Source organism: Mirounga leonina, unplaced genomic scaffold (genome assembly GCF_011800145.1).
Source record: "Mirounga leonina isolate KUSES-001 unplaced genomic scaffold, KU_Mleo_1.0 Mir_174, whole genome shotgun sequence".
Taxonomy (NCBI): Eukaryota; Metazoa; Chordata; class Mammalia; order Carnivora; family Phocidae; genus Mirounga; species Mirounga leonina.
The window spans coordinates 44,680,627-44,701,856 of NW_023270451.1; the positions used below are offsets into that span (position 1 = coordinate 44,680,627).

Sequence of the window (21,230 nt, forward strand, 5' to 3'; positions counted from 1 at the left end):
TCACTCCTCGCTCCTGCCACCCTCATTCAGCCCTCTCCCCACCCCCAACTCATTTTAAGTGGGAGTTTTGCGTGGTCTTTAGAGGAATCCTCTAAAAGCTGGTCAGTGCTATAAATAGAGCAGTGGGTTTTTAGTAACACACCACTGAATTAACCAAACAAAGAAAACTCTTATCAAAGGCCCCCTGCCATCTGCTTGGAATTAGTGTAAAATTAAGACCTAAACCACAAATTTTTTTTTTATGCTGACATCTAATAGGCTTTATTCAGAAACTCTCTTGATTTGTAATTCGGGTTTGAGAGTACTATGTATGGCATAAAGTAAGTGTTCATTAAAAAGAACAAATAATCACATTTTCACGATTATCAGCAAATAAGCCTCGCTAAGCCCAGTCTGCATTCTTGCCTAAGGGCTCCTATGAGAGATTCCAATCTGTCAGCAGATCTAAACGCCTCACCCCACAACAAGATTTTCTGCCCGGTTGAGGACTACTTCCCCAGGTAAAAAGCCTTTTCCTGGCTCTCCCCAGGAGCTTCATCAAGAGAAACAAATAGAAACTCCCACCCCTATACAGGTTGAGAACTTACACTCCATTCTTCCAGAAAGCTCTCCCCAGCACTATGCCTGAGTGTCTACCTACTGTCCTTGTTTTCTCAACAAAGCATATCTAGGAAAATGAAAAGACAAAAGTTAGCTCTGGGAACAAGAACTTTTGGAAGCCAATTAAATTTATGCTTCATCTCATGCAATAATTGTGTACTTTTCAACACTATGCAGTTGCAGCTACTGCTCATTTGAATCCTAAATTCTCTGGGATTACTTGCACATACTGGGAATCAGGAGGTATTTGTTGAAGAAATTATGGAATTGACAGGATCCTCTCTGAAAGGAAAACTCTGATACACAGAAAAAAAATTCCTTTATTTAACTCATTTTACATCTGCATCTGTTTATCTAGTTGACTGAAAGAGACACTCTCATGTAGGTAGAAGAGCTCTCTTTGAGATGGTCTACCTTAATAACACCTTGTGGCTAAGCTTCAAAATCTTCAGGCTAATGAACTCCAGAGCCCCAACAATCTGGGTAACTGTCCTTCCTTCCTTCCCCACTTTGCGCAGTGATAACATAGCGGTGGCTGGCTTGGTCCTCCTAGCTACAACTTGACCTTTGGTGAGCAGCTTAGTTCTTGCAGCCTCAGTTTCCTTATCTGTAGAATGGGAGTGTTGTAAGGCTTAAGGAATACATGTAAATCGCTTATGGTCTGTGGCACCCGGTAAGGTTAGCTTCGATTATTATTTTGCTATTCATCTTTTTGTCTCTCTCTCAGCTTGTGCTTTTGTGTTTAGCCTTCTGTGTCTCCATATTTATTTTCTACCCTTACTTCTTCATGCTCCTCCTTCTTTTTGCTATCATCTGTTTCTTCCTCTCTCATTAACCACATGCGGTAGAAAAATGCAAGAGTGTTTTGGGCAATGCCAATGACATGAGCAAAAACTTGGAGTCAGAAATGAGCCAGAAGTGAACAGGATGCAGGGAGGAGACCATCGAGGAAAGAGGTACTCACTTCACGTGTGGGGTAGGCCAGATGGAAGCAGATTGATGACCCTAGGCATTTTCTCTGCTCAGCCCACTCGGGAGCTCAGTCCTCCCAGTGTGTATGTGCATGCATGTACATCACTTCCTCCTTCTACTCAATTCTCTCCCTCTACCCAGGCCTTGCAGGACACTCCTCTTTCCTTATATGGAATATGGATGGAGAGCAGAGCTCCAGAAAGTTCTAAAAGTTGAAGAGCAAACCACTTGACCCCCACCTTACCCCATGTTCCCCATCCCCATCTGTCTCCCTGTCTCTTCCCCATGCATCCCCTTCCATCCCTTTCCTATTCCCCACCCCTCCCTTCTCCAGCCTCCTATCAGCTTGACTTTTCTCCATAGCACTGACCACTGGCATGGTCCATATTTACTTGTATGCTTGCTTTCCCCTTTTCAGCTGGAAACACTCATTCATGGGGCTGGGGGCAGGGATTTGTGTCTGTTGTCCTGCAGACACCCCCATGTCCAGAACGGGGCCTGGCCCAGAGCAGGCTGTCAGTGAATATTGGTTGAAAGCACATGCAGGAGACATCTCATGGCCCTATCTACCTAAGATGGCCCATTGTCTCCGCACTCCCCACCACACCCCACACTCTGCCCTCAGCCGTGGCTTGTTACACTTGTGTTAGCTGTGCTCAAGCCCTTCCAGCTATGGGCCCTTGCCAGGGTCAGCAGACTGTGCCAGAGAGATGGATGGTATCAAGGTGCGCCAGGCCAGTTGTCATCCCCCATTTGGCCAGGAGGTGTGGCGGGGCATGCTATCCAGTGTCTTATATGTGGGGATAGCGGACGAGACACATGCCCCAGGTTACTCTTCTTGTCTCAGCTTCTGGTGTGGTGACTCTCAAAAGTGGCCTGGTCTGGACATAAACGAAATGGTTTCTCAACACACCCTTTTATGTCCCCCACTCTCTGTAGACCCTCTTCCCAGGTACACCACGTGTCCAAGCGTGCTCATGCAGCAGGCTCCTTCCATGCATGCCTACCCACCCCATGAGAGCCTGGGTGCCAGGACCAGAAGTCCAGGAGGTTGAGTGTGTCCTGGAGCTATGGTCAGGACACCTGTCCAGGGTGTGGCAGCACCACCACCGCCCAGTCTGGGTGATATGGCCCATTTCCAGTTTCTCTGCCTCTCATTGCTTTTTGCATTCTTATCAGTCCAGTGGGCATTTGCTTTGGAACAAAACATTTTTGCTTTCCATATGCAAACCCCTCTCTTTCCCTCATCCTCCTTAACCTCATAAAAATGTGTTAGCTCACTTTTGCCCACTCTTTTGCCTGTCTTTCCAGCAGCAGAGCCTGGTGGAAAGAGGATAGATTTTGACAGCAAACCCAAGAGGGACTCCTTGCTTAGGCCACATACTAGGGAAGTGGCTTGTTCAAGCTACTCCTCAAATGTAAATCATGTACTAATGAGTCTGACCCATATCAAGTTCTTAGCTGTTATTAATTTTATATTTTGTTTTATTCCAAAGGACATTCAAAGGGGCTATTCTAAATGACTAAGTGGCTGATTCTGGCATGTTAAGTCCAGAGAAATATTCCTTTTGTGTTTTGTGGGGAGAAAAATAAAAGGACCAATGATCACTGTACATATTATTTGGGTATTTTTCAAAGTTCTAAGGAGAGGAAACTATTTAGACAGGCATTTTTTTTTTTTAATTCAGCAAATATGGACTGAGGGCCAGTTATGTGCCAGGCACTACCAGGTACAAGAGAGACCGTGGGGACATAAGAATGTGAGCTCTTCTTCTACTGGGCAGCTTTCAGCCAGAGTGGTTTTGCTCCCCCGGGGACATCTGGCAGTGTCTAGAGACATTTCTGATCCTCACAACTGGGACGTGCTCCTGGGGTATTTAGTAGAGGTCAGAGATGCTGGTAAACATCCTGCAGTGCCCAGCCCAGGCCCCACCACAAGGAGTTACCCAGCCCCCATGTCAATAATGCTGGGGTTGAGGAAACATGCACTAGACAATGCAGGAGCCCTGGAGGTTTTGCCGGGGCGGGGGGTGGGGGTCAGGGCAGTGTGAGAAGAAGGTCAGTGCTGATACCCTCATAAACCCGAGAGGAAGTTAGCACAAGAGTCTCTCACTTTATGCAGTGGGGAGATTCCCAAAAAGCTTTGTGGCAATCAGTGTTTTAGACATTAAATCCTATTTTAAATGTAGTAGGATGGCTGCTGAATAGACAGATCTGGGGGTGAACACCACTCACCCCCAGATTTCTCCCTGGTGGAGAAACCCAGGTCTCTGGCAACATCTGCTGAGCAGGCCTCTCAGGGAAGCCCAGTCTCCTGTCGCAGACGGAGCGATTCCCCCGGCTGTTTCGTTCCCATCTGAAAAGGTTCACTTCAAGGTCAGTATTTCATCTGATCTTGCAAGAGGGAAAAGTCCAAAGTTTAACCTAATTTCTCAGGAGTTCAGTGTCACATGATTATGGGAAAAGCAGTAGATGACAGGAAAGACCCTTGGCTGAGCGCGGGAGGCCCAGCACTGCTGACCCTTCTGGGTGACCCTCGACAAGCTGCCTGCTCTCCAGCCCTTCGGGTAACTCTGGGCAATGACCCCCCCCAAGCCCAGTGACTTGTAGCTGGCAGTGACTTGAGCCACCTCCAGCCCCCTCTTCTGTGCATATATAAAGCAGCTAAGACAAAACTGCCTTTGACCCGAAGAGTCCTTTTCAAATCAAAGTAAAAAAATAAAGTTCTCATATTTATTTATATTATTAATATAAATAATAAAAATCACCAACTGAGGAGATAGGGTTTTAGTTTATACCAGTAACTCTCTATCAGGGTCACTTTGCCCCCTGGGGCACATTTGGCACAGTCTGGAGACATTTGTGGTTGTGCCAGCCGAGGGGTGCTGCTGGCATTTAGTGGGGAGACACCAGGGTGCTGCTAAACGTCCTGCAATGACAAAGATTTATCCAGCCCAAAATGTTCATAGTGCCCACATTCAGAAACCTGGATGTACACTGACGCGGAAAAGCAATGTTTCTCAAGTGTAGTGCATCACAAATAGAACCTGGTCTGAGCTGATTACACACTTGGATGGTGTCTACACTGACCCATCAAAACATACTTGTTATGAAACCACCAGGGAATACTGCCTTCCAGATTCAGCAGATGTGAGACAAATAACATCCTGCTCATTTGGAGTCAAGTCAGGGGATACTCGCGAAACGCCTGAGATTTTTCTTGACAACCCTGGCTCTTGTTTTTACTAAGTGGCCATTCCTGGGCTATTTGTCAAACATACCTTATCTCTTGTAATATCATCTTTTTCTCTTTGGTGTGGTTTTGGAATTCCAGGCAGACCATGCCCAGTATAATGGCCTTGGACAGACATTCTTCCTGTCTGGGGTATTTTCTTCCTGTCTAGGGTATTTTAGTTACTGCCCTAGAGTTTGCAAAGTGTTTTTTTGTTTTTTTTTTTTTTTTTTCTGAAAAGATATTCTTGAAAATCAATAAACTTCACAGAATGGAAAAAACTGATCAGTGATTTTTTCAAGATATGGGGTATTTCACTGGGAGAGTGGCCATCATAACTCAACCCCAAATGAAATGCGTTCAGAGAGTGACCTCAGCATTACATAGAGCCTACTGTTTAGTGATTGTCCTTGTAGACCCAAAAGAAAATTGAACAATATATCAGCCATGAAAATAAACAGTGGCCCATCACAAAGAGGAAATTAGGCAGTGGGCCTAAAATAATGTTTAACTAACTTTACGTTCCCCTCAGTCCCCATTTTGTTTTATTTCTGTGGGAATGTGTATTTGTGGGGACAGAAAAGTTATTTGCTATTCAAAAAAATGTCTGTCTGCATTTGTTTAGCTGGAGAAATGAGATCGAAGGCAGTGGGGATATATCAATAAGAAAAGATGTTGGGAAATATGGGCAGGGCTAATAAGCATGAAATGCAATTTTGATATGCATATTTTTTTTAAATATTGGCAAAATGAAATTTTAGAAAATCTGTAGCTGGCATATCTTGTATTTTTCCTGAAGCATTCAGTAGGCTAGTTTCTATTTTGTCTACGTAAAGTAAACATTACAGCTAGTCTCCAAATTTCTAAATATTTTATTTTCATTTTTACCCCAAAGTATGGAGATATTTCCCATGTGATTTCTTATCCACTGGAGATGATCCAGAAAAAAAATTCATCACTCCTTTTTTGCATGACCTGCAAGGAAAGAATGCCTTTCAAAAACCAAGTCCACCCTCACTGGCCTTTGGCTGTGCTGTTTCCTCTTCTTGGAATGTCCTGCCTAAGTCATCTACCACCCCAGTCAACACTACTTCCCCACCAAACTCCATCTTTCCCAGTCTAGTGAACTCCTATCCATCCTTCAAAATTCTGTTCAGTTATCATTTTCCCCAGACTTCTCGGAAAGAATGTATTACAATCTCTATTATACTGCCATAGGATAATTATTTATGTTGCCTGTTGATTCTTGTAGATGAGATAGTTGAGTGCAGGGAGGTCTGTGCCCCTCTGATGTATTTAACTTTATATATCCAAGGACTAGTACAGTGCCAAGTTCAAAGTAGGCAATCAGCATGTAAGTATGGAATAAATGAGTGAATAATGAATGGGTGGATAGGTGGAACCGATTCTCCACATAGGTGTGATTTAGTTCCTGACGTTTCTGCTATGTACTACTGGTCTGTTTGTCCATCCTGCGGTGTTTTACTTTTTTGTAACTATGGAAGTCTTGATAGATGGTCAGATGTGTTTTCCTACATTCTTTTCCTTACTCAAAATTATTACGGCTAGTCTTTCGGCTTTATTCTTCCATATGGATGTTAGGGCCATCTTGCCAGGTTTTGTGAAAAGCACCGTGGAGATTTTGATTGAAATTGGATTGGATTTATAGATTTATTTGTAGGATAATTGACATATTTGTAATATTGAGCATTGCTATACATGAATATAGAATATCTCTCTTCTTATTTATGTCCTTAGTGTCTTTAGTTATTTTCTAATTATTTTAGATTTTGTTGTAAATGAAGTCTTTAATTTTACTGCTCAGTAAAATGAGTTATTGTTTATGTATAGTAATGCTGCTGATTTCTTCATATTGCTCTTACATGAAGCAAACTTGATGGCCTTTTTCTTCTTTCAATTATATATCTGTCTTATTTTATTATGCTGGCTAAACTCTGCAGGATAATGTTCAAGAGAAGTATTCATAGACATCCTTATCTTTTTGCTGACTTTAAAGGAAATTATTCTAATGTTTCATTTTTAAATTTGAGGGCTATTATGTGTGTATCAGAGATACCTTTAATCATCTATTTTTAGGAGAGTTCCCTCTATGCCTAGTATGCTAAGTGCTATTGTGATGAATGGATGTTGAATTTTATTAATTGTTGGTGTTCTAATTTTTGAAACGATTATGGGGTTTCTCTCTCGATTGTTATTGTAGTGAATACTAGTGATATGTTATCTACCTTAAATTCCTGACATAAGACCCCCCCCCTTGGTCATAACATTTTAAAATAATTATGCTATGTTCAGTAGGATACTTTTTTAGGATTCTTACATTTATGGTTATAATGAAATTGACTTATAATCCTACTTTCATGTTCTTGTATAGTTTTTGAATCAAAATTGTATTCATAAAGCAAATTCTGGACCTTTTCTTCTTTGTTTCTCCTCCAATCTGGAATAGTCTATATTGGTTAGAGATGATTCGTTTGTTAAAGATTTGATAAAACTTGGGGCACCTGGGTGGCTCAGTCATTTAAGCATCTGCCTTCAGCTCAGGTCGTGATCCCAGGGTCCTGGGATCAAGTCCCATGTCGGGCTCTCTGCTCAGCGGGGAGCCTGCTTCTCCCTCTCCCTCTGCCTGCCACTCCCCCTGCTTGTGCTCTCTCTCTCTCTCTGCCAAATAAATAAATAAAAATCTTTAATTAAAAAAAAGATCTGATAAATTAAGAAAATCATTTGGGACCTTTAACTATTTGAGGGTACAACTTTTACTACAGATGCAATTACTTAATGGATATAATTGAATGTAGGTTTTCTATATTATTTGGGGTCATTTTTATAATTGATATTCTTTAAGAAAATTATCCATGTCACAGAACTTATAATTTTGTTAGTATAAAGCTAGTATTCTCAAGATTTGTATTTCATATCTCCACTGCATTTGCATTATGTTCTCTTTATTACTTGTGTTTTTCTTGATCAATCTTGTCCAAACTTTGCTTATTTTAGAAATCTTTTAAAATCACCTTTTAGTTTTTTTATTTTTTATCTTTTCTTTCTATCTCATTATATTCTGCAATAATCTTTATTATTTTTTGTCTCACTTTATTTGTCTAGCTTCCTAAATAGTATACTTAGCTTGTTAATGTTTAATCTTTATTTTTAATATATGCATTTAAAGTTTCTGTATCCCATAAGGAGTGTTTTGTCTTTCGATACCATATTTCTATTAAGATTTTTTTCTTTGCTGTATTTGTAGAATTATTTTAAATTTCCAAATATATTGGGGTTTGGTTGCTTACTATGTCTTTAATTTTATTGACTGGTTGTCAGAATATGGTATCTATCGTATCAATTCTTTTTTTTTTTAAAGATTTTATTTATTTATTTGAGAGAGAGAATGAGACAGAGAGAGAGAGCATAAGATGGGGGAGGATCAGAGGGAGAAGCAGACTCCCTGTTGAGCAGGGAGCCTGATGCGGGACTCGATCCTGGGACCCCAGGATCATGACCTGAGTCGAAGGCAGTCGCTTAACCAACTGAGCCACCTAGGCGCCCCATATCAATTCTTTTCTACATGTTGAGGCTTGGTTTGTGGTCAGTTTGTGTAAATATTTCATGTGTTGTTTTAGAAGAGTACATATTCTATGAATTGTTGGGTATGAGGTCCCTTTTATACCCAGTCTATTAACTTTATCTATTTGATCTATTAATTTCTGTGAATAGATATTAAAATCGTTGATTATGGATTTGTCAGTCTCTACTTGTAATTCTTTCCACTTTTGCTTTATGTTTTTTGAGACCATGTTGTCATGTGCATAACAGCTCAGGATTATATCTTTAGGGTAAAATTAAATCTCTAATTATTATGTAATGACCATCTTTATCACTAATAAAGAAAATATATTTTTTATATCAGATATTTATTTGGGGTTTCTGTTGGCTAGCTATTTGCTCTGTATGTTTTTTCTATTCCTTCACTTTCAGCATTTCTATTACGTTATGTTTTGAGTGCATTTCTTGCAAAAGTTTTATGAATATCTGAAAATTTCTGTCTTTTATTTGATGTTATGGCCACTGATATGATTAGAGATGTATAAGGATTTTTCTTTTTTCTTTTCCCCCTGTACTTACTGTGCTTTTTTATGGCTTTGTTTCCTTCTTTCTTTTTATTGGCTTGATCAAATCTTTATTTCTTTTTCTGTTACACATTTTATAGATTCCATCCCACTCTTTCTGCATATACTCAAAATTCTAAAACATGTGTAATTAACTTAAAATCTTCGTCAGTTAATTAGTAGCACTACTTACATACCCCAAATGATGAGAACCGTAGAATGCTTTAACATTTTTAAGCCCCTCCAATCTCCCATGCCATTTTTTCAATTTGTTTTTAAGTCCCCTGAAATTAGTCATCTTATTGTCTTATGCAGACAGAGCTTGATTAGATCAAACCCTGTTGCCAATTTCTTGCTCAACATGGCTTCTTGAATCCTGTTCTTTCCCACTAGGTTCAAAATGCTTCCTACAGATATATATATCCCATTGTATTTCTCTGAGTGAGGATCTGTGAGTGAACACTCTTGGCATTTGTCTGGAAAATATCTTTACTTCATCCTCACTCTTGAATGGTAATTAGCTGGGTATAGAAGTTAGGTTGGCAGTAATTTTCTCTGAGCACTTTGCTGAAATTTTTCCATAATCTACTAGCTTCTTTTTGTTGAAGAGAACTGTTTTCATCGTAATTGCTGTCCTTTTGTAAAAATAACCTGTTGGGTTTTTTTTGGTCTTGGGGTTTTTTTGTCTGTTTGTTTTTGGGGGGGGGGGTTTGTTGTTTTTCTTTTTGTTTTAGGATTTTGCTTGTCCTTTGGTATTCTGCAGTTTCTATATAATCTATATAGGTTAGATTATTTTTTAATTTACCAGGTTTGAGACTCACTTAGCTTTTCTGAATCTGAAAATGTGGCTTTTACTAATTCTAGAAAGATCTCAACTGTTTCTCTTTTTGACTTTGCTATATGACATAAAGCGCAGCACCTCTCAGGTTTTCAAGATCATCACTCCTTCACTTCCTTCTCTTCCTCATTTCCAGTCTCTTGTACATATTGCATCAATTCCATCCACAAGTGAACATGCCCTAATATCTCCCATCGTTTATTAAAAAAAATAAAGTTCTCCCTTATCTCCATATCTCCCTGGAGCTATTTCATTGCTCTGCTGGACATCATAGCCAAATTTCTTGACAAATTTGCCTACACATTTCTCCACTTCCATACCTCCCATTTATTCTTCATGTCACTTAAGTATGACTTCTCACGTCACCGATCCAAAGAGACTGTGCTTGCCAAGGTTACTAATAACTTCATGTGTCTGAATCAGTGTTCAGTCCTCATTTAACTGGACCTCTTCCCAGAATCGAACAAGGTTGACTACTCCTTCCCTAAAATACTCTTTACCTTTTGGCTTCTAAAGCACTTGACTCTTGCTTCTAAGTGTTGGAGCACAGAGGACTTGGGTTGAGCTCTATTTTCTTCATTTTCTACCCTCTATCCCTAATAGTTTTTATCCATTTACACAATTTTAAGTACCATTTATTTGTCAGGGGTGGCCAAATGTGTACCTCCAACCCTCTCTCCTCCTCTGAGATGTTGAATTTTATGTGAATTCCTGCTTGAGCTCAACACATTTAAGTTTAAACTGACCAGAGCTGAATTCTTGAATTTTTCCCCCAAATAGTGTCTTCCTTATCTCAGCAAATGTCATCACCATCCACCTGTTTCTAAAGCTAGAATCTAGAAGTCATTCTTCATTCCTTTTTCCTTCAAAGATCCACATTTATTCTATTATAAAGTCTTATGAATTCTGTCTTAAAAATATGCCTCTCTTTGGAGCGCCTGGGTGGCTCAGTCGTTGAGCATCTGCCTTCAGCCCAGGTCATGATCCCAGGGTCCTGGGATCAAGTCCCACATTGGGCTCCCTGTTCTGCGGGGAGCCTGCTTCTCCCTCTCCTGCTCCCCCCGCTTGTGTTCCCTCTCTCGCTGTGTCTCTCTCTGTCAGATAAATAAAATCTTAAAAAAAAAAAAAGAAAAAGAAAAAGAAAAATATGCCTCTCTTTAAAAAAAAAAGAGGGAGGCGGCGCCTGGGTGACTCAGTTGGTTAAGCGACTGCCTTCAGCTCAGGTCATGATCCTGGGGTCCTGGGATCGAGTCCCACATCAGGATCCCCCTGCTCTGCGAGGAGGCTGCTTCTCCCTCTGCCTCTGCCTGCCACTCCCCCTGCTTGTGCTCTCTCTTTCTGTGTCAAATAAATAAATAAAATCTTTAAAAAAAAAATGCCTCAAATCCATCCACTTCCCATCTCCAACTCCAGCCCCCTAATCTTGGCCTCTATCCTTTCTCAACCAGAAACTACTAACCAGTTTCCGAATCTCCTTCACGATGAATACTCACCCATCTGTTTTCAACATGGTGATCAGAATGTCTTTTTTTTTTTTAATCATCTTCCTACTTAATATCCTTCAAGAGCTTCTTATTGGACCTAGATTAAAAGAAAATCTATGCTCATTAACAAAACCTTCAAGGCCCTTTCCTACCTCCAACCTCAGCCAGGTTGTCTCCCCTCACTCTGGTGTTCTGGCCCCCCTGGCCTTCTCATTCCTCAGTCACACCAAACTCTTTTGCTCCTACAGGACCTCTGTAGATTCCTTCTGCCGGAATGCTCTCCAACCCTGCCTCTACCAGATTGGCTCTTCCCCTCCTTCAAGCAGCATGAAGTCACTTTCCAAGAGAAGCTTTTCTGACCACTGTGAATAACATTGGGGCCTCTCTTAAGTCTCTCTAGTAGCAAACTTTTTTTTTCTTTTATATCCCTTTCCACACACTTTTTTCCTCTCTTTTGGAGTTGTATGATTTGATTTGATTTGATTGATCTTGTGATTTCAACAGTATATTAACCATCAACTTTGTTGCCATAATTAGCTAGCACCATTCCTTTAGTGCCTTTCTAGTAAAATAATATTAAGAAACCTTTGATTGCTAAATTTAGAAAATCTTCAACTACCAACAGAACCCCTTACTGAGGGATTCTTTAAGGACCACGTTTAATCTGAGCAGGCCTCTAAATGAACCCTCGCATCTTGGCTCTGTGCGAGTACAAGAGCTCCCTGGGATAGATTCTCTGCATTCCTACAAGGCGCTTTGTCGTATCTAAGCGCCGCTTCCTTACAGCACAATTACCCATTTTTAGTAAAAACAATTCTGAGAGGTGTTTTTTTTTTTTTTCCATTGTTTTTCAAAGCAGAAATAGTATACTGGACAGTTTGCATGTGACAAACTAAAAAACCAAAACTTAGTTCAGTTGTGTAGAAACCATGGTATAAGTTGTTCTTTTTGATTTTTTAACTTGCTCACTCTGTCGGCCTTTACAAATCTATAAGTTCCAGGAGGAGGGAACCAGGTCTGTTTTGTCTGCCACTTCATGTATATACAATCAGTGGCCTATATAAATAAAGAAAGACCTCAAAGTGATGCTTTTTTTAAGTAGAGCTCTGATGAGCATCTTCCCAAATTGTACCCATAGTTGTGATCCTCGTATTTTTTGTGTTAATTAAAACTAGCATTCTGAGTCACTGAAGTCTACCTCTGAAGCTAAAAATACACTGTATGTTAAGGAATTGAATCTAAATTAAAAAAATTAAAATTTTAAAAAAATAGCAGACTGGCCTCCCAGTCTGTTAAAAAAGATAATGTTGTCTGTATTTCTTTTATTTGTTAATGGAGGCTTCAAACTTTGAAAGTCCTTAGTAATGTCTCATAATATTTTAATTTTGTAAAAATTCAGAACATTGTCACATGGGTTTGTATGTCTCCAAGTAGACTGCCCGTGGTAGTTTTGGGCTTACAATGGCCACATTTGCTTTCAAGGAATCTCCTAGTTCTGTGTGTTGAAGCTCACTGGTGCCAGAGAACATGCATTTTTGTTTTGTTTTGTTTTTGTTTTAAATCATGACTTAATACATGGCCCAGTCATAAGGGGACCCGTACCTGAGGAGAGATAAAGCCATCCTTACTTCATGATATTCAAAATATTTAACTGGCTGGGACACCAAACAATGAGACTCGCATCTGGGCCAATCAGAAAGGACTTGCAAGTTTCACACGCATAGGCCTCACCTGGCATGCTGAATCCGGACCCTGTCTCTGGGGAAGGCAACTCTCTAGACCCTATCAGTAGACTTCATGTCAGCCAACTCCCTCACTCTTTTTAAATGCCTGTTTTTTGGGGTTTTAGGTTTGTTTTTGTTGTTGGGTTTTTTTGTTTTTTGTTTTTTGGAAGTGGCTCGAAGCCTTGGAACCTGCTAATTTTCCTATAATCATGTCTTATTTATACCTGTCTGGATATTCTACACATGGAGCAACTTTGGTCAAAAGGATGCAATAATTGAGTTCTGCCTTCCAGAACTTGCAGAGCTAAATGCAGGTTATGGTGACCAGCCCAGGCTATCTTGGGTTTGTCCACACAGTGCCTTGTTTGGGGTGGTGAGAGTCTCATTCCTTAGCTGATGGCATGGCCCTATAATCTTACTGTTGCTCCACATTCCTTTCTGACTCTGGCCTGGGGCATGGTGGATTGGTAGAGGATTTTCAGAGATCAAAGCATATCTCTGTTTTCTCCGGTCTGTTTGTAACTCCACCTCACTGGAAAGAAAAGGCCCAGTGAGGGATGCTCACTCCCACTGAAGTCTTTGTTTCTTGACATCATCTATGTGTTTCATGTCTAAGGCCACCTCCCTTCAAATAACTGAATTTTCTGACATTTTTCTTCTTTTTGGATCACAGGTCCACACATTCCGAGGCCCGCACTGGTGTGAATACTGTGCCAACTTTATGTGGGGGCTCATCGCCCAAGGGGTTCGGTGCTCAGGTAGACACAGAACTTTCTTCATCCTTTTCCATTTATATAAAGTGACATAATGTTGAGCTGGAGATCATTTCTCCAGAGTTGGGAAATAGATCCAGATTAGCTCAAAAGTCTAGCTTTCTGAAAGGTTCAAGTCATCTTCTCTGCTTAATGGAGAGGCTGTTCTAGGTGTCTGCTGGAATGAAAAGGAATATCATGTTTATGCAAGAAGAGAAAAAAAATCCAAGCAAGTACATTTCCTTATGCACCTACCTGCCACCCAAAAGAGGCAGCAGTCCTTAAAAGAAAAAGAAATCAATTCCAATGGAACGGCAAAGATAGAAAAACCACATTTCTTTCCCATCCCCCACTTTACCACAAAAGGCAAGGCATGAAAATAGAAATACTGGTGAACCTTTGCCACACACCAGGCATTGAGCTAAGCACTTTCTATTTATCATGCCATTTAGTCTCACCAACAGACCTTAAAGACATGCAATATTCTCCCCACTGAACAGATGAAGAAACTGAGGCTTAGAGGTAGTTGTTAGTAACTCTTGGCCACATAGTGGTAAGTGGTGGAAAATTGATTCAGCTCCAGAACACATGCTTAGAACTTCTCTGCTATCAGATTAGCTGTGCAACTAAAGACCTTGATTGGATATCACATATTTTCAAAGCACTTTGAAACCTTAGGTGTTTTTCCACCTAGAACTGGATGCCCACACCCAGTGCTAACAGCACATAACACATCTTACTAAAATACAGCTAACAAAAGAGCAAAGAATTGCCAAACTAATGTGTAACTGGGCTTCTTAATTCATCTCACCACACTTTTTCTGGCAAGCAGTCCTGGCCAGGAGCAAGAATAGCCTCCTGTGGTATACTGATCGGGTTTCTACCAACACCATGACTGATTTCTTCCTTGCTACTAGAATATGGTTTTTTAAAAAAATTCTTAGGAAGCATTTAAAATAAAATAAGCTAATGACATTACATTAAGATAATCTACTTCGCCTTAATGCCCATTTTGGTTCACAGGACTGTGGGACTTTAAATCCTTTCTCTGCTCAGAAGGGGCTACCTTAGCTTCCACTGGGTAGATACAGCAATCACCGGTGGTGGTACCTGGATGGGTCAAGTAGTGCTTGTGTATGTGGTTTAAAGCTACCTGCCCCCATCACAGATCCATGAGACAAGCAGCAAACAGGCTCAGAGGCAGCCTGTCCAGGAATGTTCCGGATACTCCAATTAACACAAAAGACTTACTCACCTGGGAGTTACAAAGCATCTCACGGCTCAACGACTGAGTAAAGCAGTAGACTATCTGAATCACCCAGTGGTCATTAATTCAGTCTGTCCAGATTATACCTACTAGAAATATCCTAATTGCTGGTGTTATCCAATTTGAGTAGCAAATCGGTCCAAAGTCAATATTATGAGAACAAAACTCTGGAATTTACATTAGCTGTGAATAGCAATTTTCTCTGGGATAAAAAGGTTTTTGTTTTTTCCGTTTTTTTTAATAAAACATATTCTGAGGTTATGTTAATATTCTCCAATGGCAACTGTTTGGCCTCATATTTCTTCTGAGCAGCAGGAAAATTGAAACCTGATCATTAAAGGTTAGGAATAGCCATCGCTGCCTCTCAACTCTCTGTATTTTACATATTTTAACTATTTTTTAAATGAATAGTCTTTATTTATAGCATATGGAATTGGAGTAGTTTGCACATATTGAATAATTTTATATATTATAAAACATTTTAATTTTAATAAAATGTCAGTATTTAACTCTACAGAAACACACTGTCACTTCAGATCTTCGAATGAAGTTTATAAGGAAATTTAAAATAGAATTATCACATAATCCAGCAATTCCACTTCTGGGTCTATACCCAAAAGAACTGAAAGCAGGCACTGAAACAGATATTTGTACACCTGTATTTATAACAGCATTATTCACAAGAGCCAAAAGCTAGAAGCAACCCGAGTGTCCATCAATAGATAAACAAAATGTAGTATATCAATACTGTGGGATACCATCCAGCCTTAAAAAGGAAGGAAATCCTGTCATATCCTGTAATATTAATGAACCTTAAGGACATCATAAAAAGTGAAAGAAGCCAGTCACAAAAGGACAAATGCTAGTGATTCCACTTATATGAGATACCTACAGGAGTCAAATTCGTAGGAATAGAAAGTAGAATGTGGTTGCCAGGGGCGAGAGGGAGGAGGGCCTGGGGAGTTATTGTTTAATGACTGGAGTTTCAGTTTTGGAAGATGAAGGTTCTGGAGATGGATGGTGGTGACAGTTGCACACACGTGAAGGTACTTAATGCCTCTGAACTGTACACTGAGAAATGGTTAAAATGGTGAATTTTGTTATGTATATTTGATCACAACTTTAAAAAATTATTTTAAATGAAGTTTATAAGAATGTAGTAAAACTTACTAGTGAAATAACGAGAAGAGCTGGCCGGGTATCCTTATATTTTCTCACATATTTGCTGTTTCTTTTATTTTACTTGCATGTAGTTTTCACCACACTTCAGAGTTTAGAGACTAATTTAGTTGATCCTTATGATAATCCTAGGAGTAGATGCTATTATCATCCTTATTTTATAAAAGAGGATCCAAACAAGAAAACAAACCAGTTCTATTTGGTTCAGTTTGCCCAAATTTACAACTACAAATTGATCTATCAAAATACTTTTGAAGTTTACTTGAGCTTTGTTGAATTTCTCATGTTGATAAAGCCCAGATGATTTAGAACTGGTTTTTTCTTTGTAAGGAGGGTAGGCAGAGAGAACTCAGCCTAAAAATTACATGAAAATCATAGAATGATTTTCAAAAATCATTTTTGATGATTTTATAAAAGTTTAGATTTTCTCAAATCCTTGATGTGGTTAAGTGCTTTTTTGTTAAACAGCTGATTATGATATTCATTATTATATGTGTATTATATATATATATATATGTTTTGAATAGACAGTACATCAACTTTGAACAGCTTAAGCATTAAATTTTTATTTTCCAAAATCTAGACTGTGTCTTGTTATTTTTTTTTAAGGTTTTATTTATTTATTTGAGAGAGAGAGAATGAGAGACAGATAGCAAGAGAGGGAAGAGGGTCAGAGGGAGAAGCAGACCCCCAGCTGAGCAGGGAGCCCGATGTGGGACTAGATCCCGGGACTCCAGGATCATGACCTGAGCCGAAGGCAGTCGCTTAACCAACTGAGCCACCCAGGCGCCCTAGACTGTGTCTTGTTATTGTTAGAGAAATTCTGTCACTGGATACCAACTGCTAACAAGGCTTTTAATGTGTTCATTGAACTTAAAAGTACGTTGTAAGCTTTGGATCTTGATATGAGCTTTATAAATAATTGCTCTAATCACCACATTACATGGCATTGTCCTAAATTGTAAACTCTCAGGTACTCCCACCAGTATCTCGTTAGACATTATTTCCACTCACAGGTGTCAAAATAAGGCAAGTAGAAAGAAAAATGGTCCACCCAAACTGCCCAACAAGGGGAAGGTCCTGGAAACTATGGGCAACTCTCCAGGAAAAGGGAAGAAGATGCCAATGGTCATGGGTCCCTCAGACCAAAGATTAAAGATTCCTACAGAGAGAGTAATCATGTCTTCCACTAAAGGAGAATCCAGGACTTTAGAAAAACAACCTAGCAAAAGTCTTAGGTACCCTTTATGAGCCAAGACTAACTCTGGGAATCCAAACCCAAATATCCACATGTGGACCAAAGGTTCCAAGTCCCAAAAGAGGGAAAAAAAAAAAAAAAAAAAAACCCTACAAACAACCTAGCTAATCACCAAAACTATCTCAGAGAAGTGTTCTATTCTTATGGTCCAGCAACAGAAAAAGCTAAATGAGAAAAAGGGAATTATTTAAGTTTTGTGAGTAAAGATGGATTTCATACTCAGCTTGTGGAGAGTATCACCTCTAAATGGGAGAGATGTTCCAGAAAGATACAGCAAACCCTTGGGTGTTTTCAGTTTTATTTTTGGTAACATATAATTTGGGTTGGGCTTTTACAAAAGGGCCGGGCAAGGCTAATGTGGCTTCTTTGTTTACAGACTGTGGATTGAACGTACACAAACAGTGTTCCAAGCACGTTCCCAATGATTGTCAACCTGATCTCAAGAGGATCAAGAAGGTGTACTGTTGTGACCTCACAACACTTGTAAAGGCTCACAACACTCAGAGACCCATGGTGGTAGACATATGCATACGGGAAATTGAAGCAAGAGGTTTGGAAAAGACTCCTTATTTTAGTGATTTTGTTTTTATTGTTTGTTCTTACTGTTGTCAAGGAAACTTTCTTATAATTGCTAAATTGACTCTCTCCACTATTGATGTTGGGGAAACATTCTGACCCAGAGCACACACACACACATACACACACACATAAGCTAAGTCCAGCCAACTACATTAGTTTCTGTTTTGTACCTAAACCTTGCATGTATGCATCCAACACATGTTTGCTAAGCATTTATTATGTGTTACACATTGAGGATATGAAAGTCACAGTTCTTACCTTCCAGAAATTCATATTGCAGTATGCAGAATCAGAGGGGTAAATAAATAAATGTTATGGGTATGTGTGTTCAAAACACCATGGAGTCACAGAGGAAGACATTTTAATGTTATTTGAGGACAATAGAGTTTATGGCAGAGACGAGGTTTGAATTGAGTCTTTAAAAAAAAATTTTATTTATTTATTTGACAGAGAGAGACACAGAGAGAGAGGGAACACAAGCAGGGGGAGTGGGAGAGGGAGAAGCGATACGGGGCTCGATCCCAGGACCCCGGGATCATGACCTGAGCCAAAGGCAGACGCCCAACGACTGAGCCACCCAGGTACCCCTGAATTGAGTCTTAAAAAGTGATCCCATTAAATAAGATAACGAAACTGCTGGTCAATACATACATTTTCTACCATAGAGAAATTCACTGCTAGTATTGGTTCTGTTTATTTCAAAGAGGAGAGTTAAAAGATTAAAAAGATCTATGCAATGAAAAATCAAGAAGGCACAGAAGAGGGGCACCTGAGTGGCTCAGTCGGTTAAGCATCCGACTCTTGATTTCAGCCCAGGTCGTGATCTTGGGGACGTGGGATCAAGCCCTGCATTAGGCTCCGCTCAGTAGGGAGTCTGCTTGAGATTCTCTCTCTCCCTCTCCCTCTGCCCCTCCCAACCACATACTCTCTCTCTCTCTCTCAAGTAAATAAATCTTTTTTTTAAAGATTTATTCACTTGAGAGAGAGAGAGAGCGAGCAAGCAATCAGGGGGAGGGGCAGAAGGAGAGAGAGAATTCTGAAGCCAACTCTGTGCCAAGTGAGGAGCCTGATGTAGGACTCGATCCCAGGAGCCCGAGACCGTGACCTGAGGCGAAATTAAGAGTTGGCAGCTCAACCAACTGAGCCATCCAGGAGCCCCAATAAATAAATATTTTTTAAAAAGAAGAAGAAGGCACAGAAAATAGAAACATTTCAATGAGAAGGTTCTTCATAGTAGGCTTGAGTCACCTTTCTTTTATCTGTGCTTTGTTTGGCTACTCTTCGGTATCAAAGTGTTCAGTGTTGTGGTGGATTGAGTCTGGTTGGGGAGAATTTGGATTGCTGGATATAACTTGGATAATTGGACCATGTATAAAGCCCAGAGCCTTTAACCATTTTTACCAGGTAGGCACTCTGCTATAGTTGCTATTGTTGGTATTCATTATTGTGTCCAAACTGCGTAATGTATGCTACAGATATTTATGCATTGGTTAACTATTCCATTCTTTCCAAAACAAAACAAAAGAGGACATTATAAGCTTGTTATCCCAAGCCTTTTAGAGATAGGAAATCATTCCCTTTTCCGTGCAGGATGAAAACTAGAGCTATTCTGTTCCCTTAAGACTCTCATTTCATCTCAAATTGTAAGAAGAGCCTGCTGCCTTTGGACCGCTGTGTCTGACAGAGTTTGGTGGGCGCTTTGGGATCTGGTGAAGGTATTGCTGCAGGGGCTGAGCTGGGTAAGAGTTGAGAAGGGGTGCCCTGACTCCGGGTGAGTAGCTGGGAAAAGTATCCCTGGCTCCTGTTGTTTAGAGGGCTCTGCAATTTGGGGTCAGATCATCAGACTCTCTGGAGCCTCAACTCAGGACCTCGGCTTCCCTGGAGAAGCTGCGACCATCCCACGGTGATCCTCATCGGAGGCGACTGATAACTCTGGCAAAGTTACCACCGTGTCTGATGTCTGCTGTGTCCATGGGGAGCACAGCACAAAGCATGCCTAGTACAAGAGCTAGAATAGAGCAGAGCAGAAATTTTTGCCAGGGGAGTCAGAGCAAAGGGATTGGAGCTGCACATGTGAGCAGAATCAGAGAATGGGCTGGAAGAAATTCACATGACTCCCGTCCCCAGCTTCATTGCCACCTCTGCCAAAGTCTTACCTCATCTTCCATCCCTGGCAAATTCCTTATTGTTCTGCAAAGGCTCTTTCATGGCCATTTGTTTCTGCATGATGTGGCAGAACGAAAAGATCACGGATGTGGAATTAGACTCCCAGCCCGGTCTCACACTCGCGGTGGCGTGACCTTGGCCAAGTTACCTGCTCTATTTGAATATGTTTCCTCACCCATAAAGTGAATGGAATCAGTCATAAGGTGGCTGCGAGGGTTAAAATGAGCTGATCCATATAAATGACCTAGCACGGGGCCCAACATATAGGACTCAGCCTATGTTATTCCTTTCGCCTTTTCTTGGAATGACCACCTAGCCTAACTCCACCTCCGAATGCGTGTCTGCCACCTGACTTCACCCACTGACTTCAACCATTCACTCAGTGCTGTCACAGAGACCCCCAAACAATAGTGTCTGCAACAAGATAGAAATCTATTTCTCTCTCCAGTAATGGTCCAGACCCTGGGAGCAATCTAGGGCTAGGTGGGCAGGAACCCAGGCCCTGCAGCTTGTTGTTCCGCCATCCTCGAGAGCTGCCTTCTTCTGCATGATCCCAAGTGGTGACCACCATCTCCTCCGAATTCCAACCAAGGGCAGAAAGGCATGCTCTTTCTCTTCAAGTCCACAACCCCAGCGCCGTGCTGGACACATCACTTCTGCTCTCTTCACATTAGCCAGAAGTTACTGGCCATGGCCATGGATGTTGTTCTGCAAGTCAGAGGTTCCACTGCAGCTGAGGAAGGGGAGAGCTGACATCGCAAGGAGAGCTGGAAGCCTCTGCTACTCTGGCAAACTCTAGTCCATCCTTCATGACTTCCTTCAAAGATGGCTCTTCAGTAAGATCTTCTCCCTGGACCCTCCCACCAACAGACAGGCTGGGCTTATGTTCACTGCCCGGTGCTCCCATGTGCCACTGTGTCCTTGCCTGTGTTGTGTGCAGGTCACAGTCACAGTGAGGCACGCTTAACGTGTACTGCCGACTAGAAGAGGATGACTCCAGGTGTCCTCAGGTGGGCCGACCCAGCTGATCAGTATTGGCAGCCTGGGCAACTGTA

General features: G+C 40.8%; 1 protein-coding gene across 2 annotated transcripts in view; it reads left to right on the plus strand.

Moving 5' to 3' along the window:
* The window catches only part of CHN2 (chimerin 2), a 296,459-nt gene that overhangs the window by 258,657 nt on the left and 16,572 nt on the right, over positions 1–21,230 (plus strand). For both annotated transcript variants that reach the window (XM_035020820.1, XM_035020818.1), the window contains 2 exons: positions 13,648–13,732; positions 17,807–17,980. In XM_035020820.1, the coding sequence (XP_034876711.1) occupies positions 13,648–13,732; positions 17,807–17,980 (259 nt within the window). The remainder of the gene's footprint in view (positions 1–13,647; positions 13,733–17,806; positions 17,981–21,230) is intronic.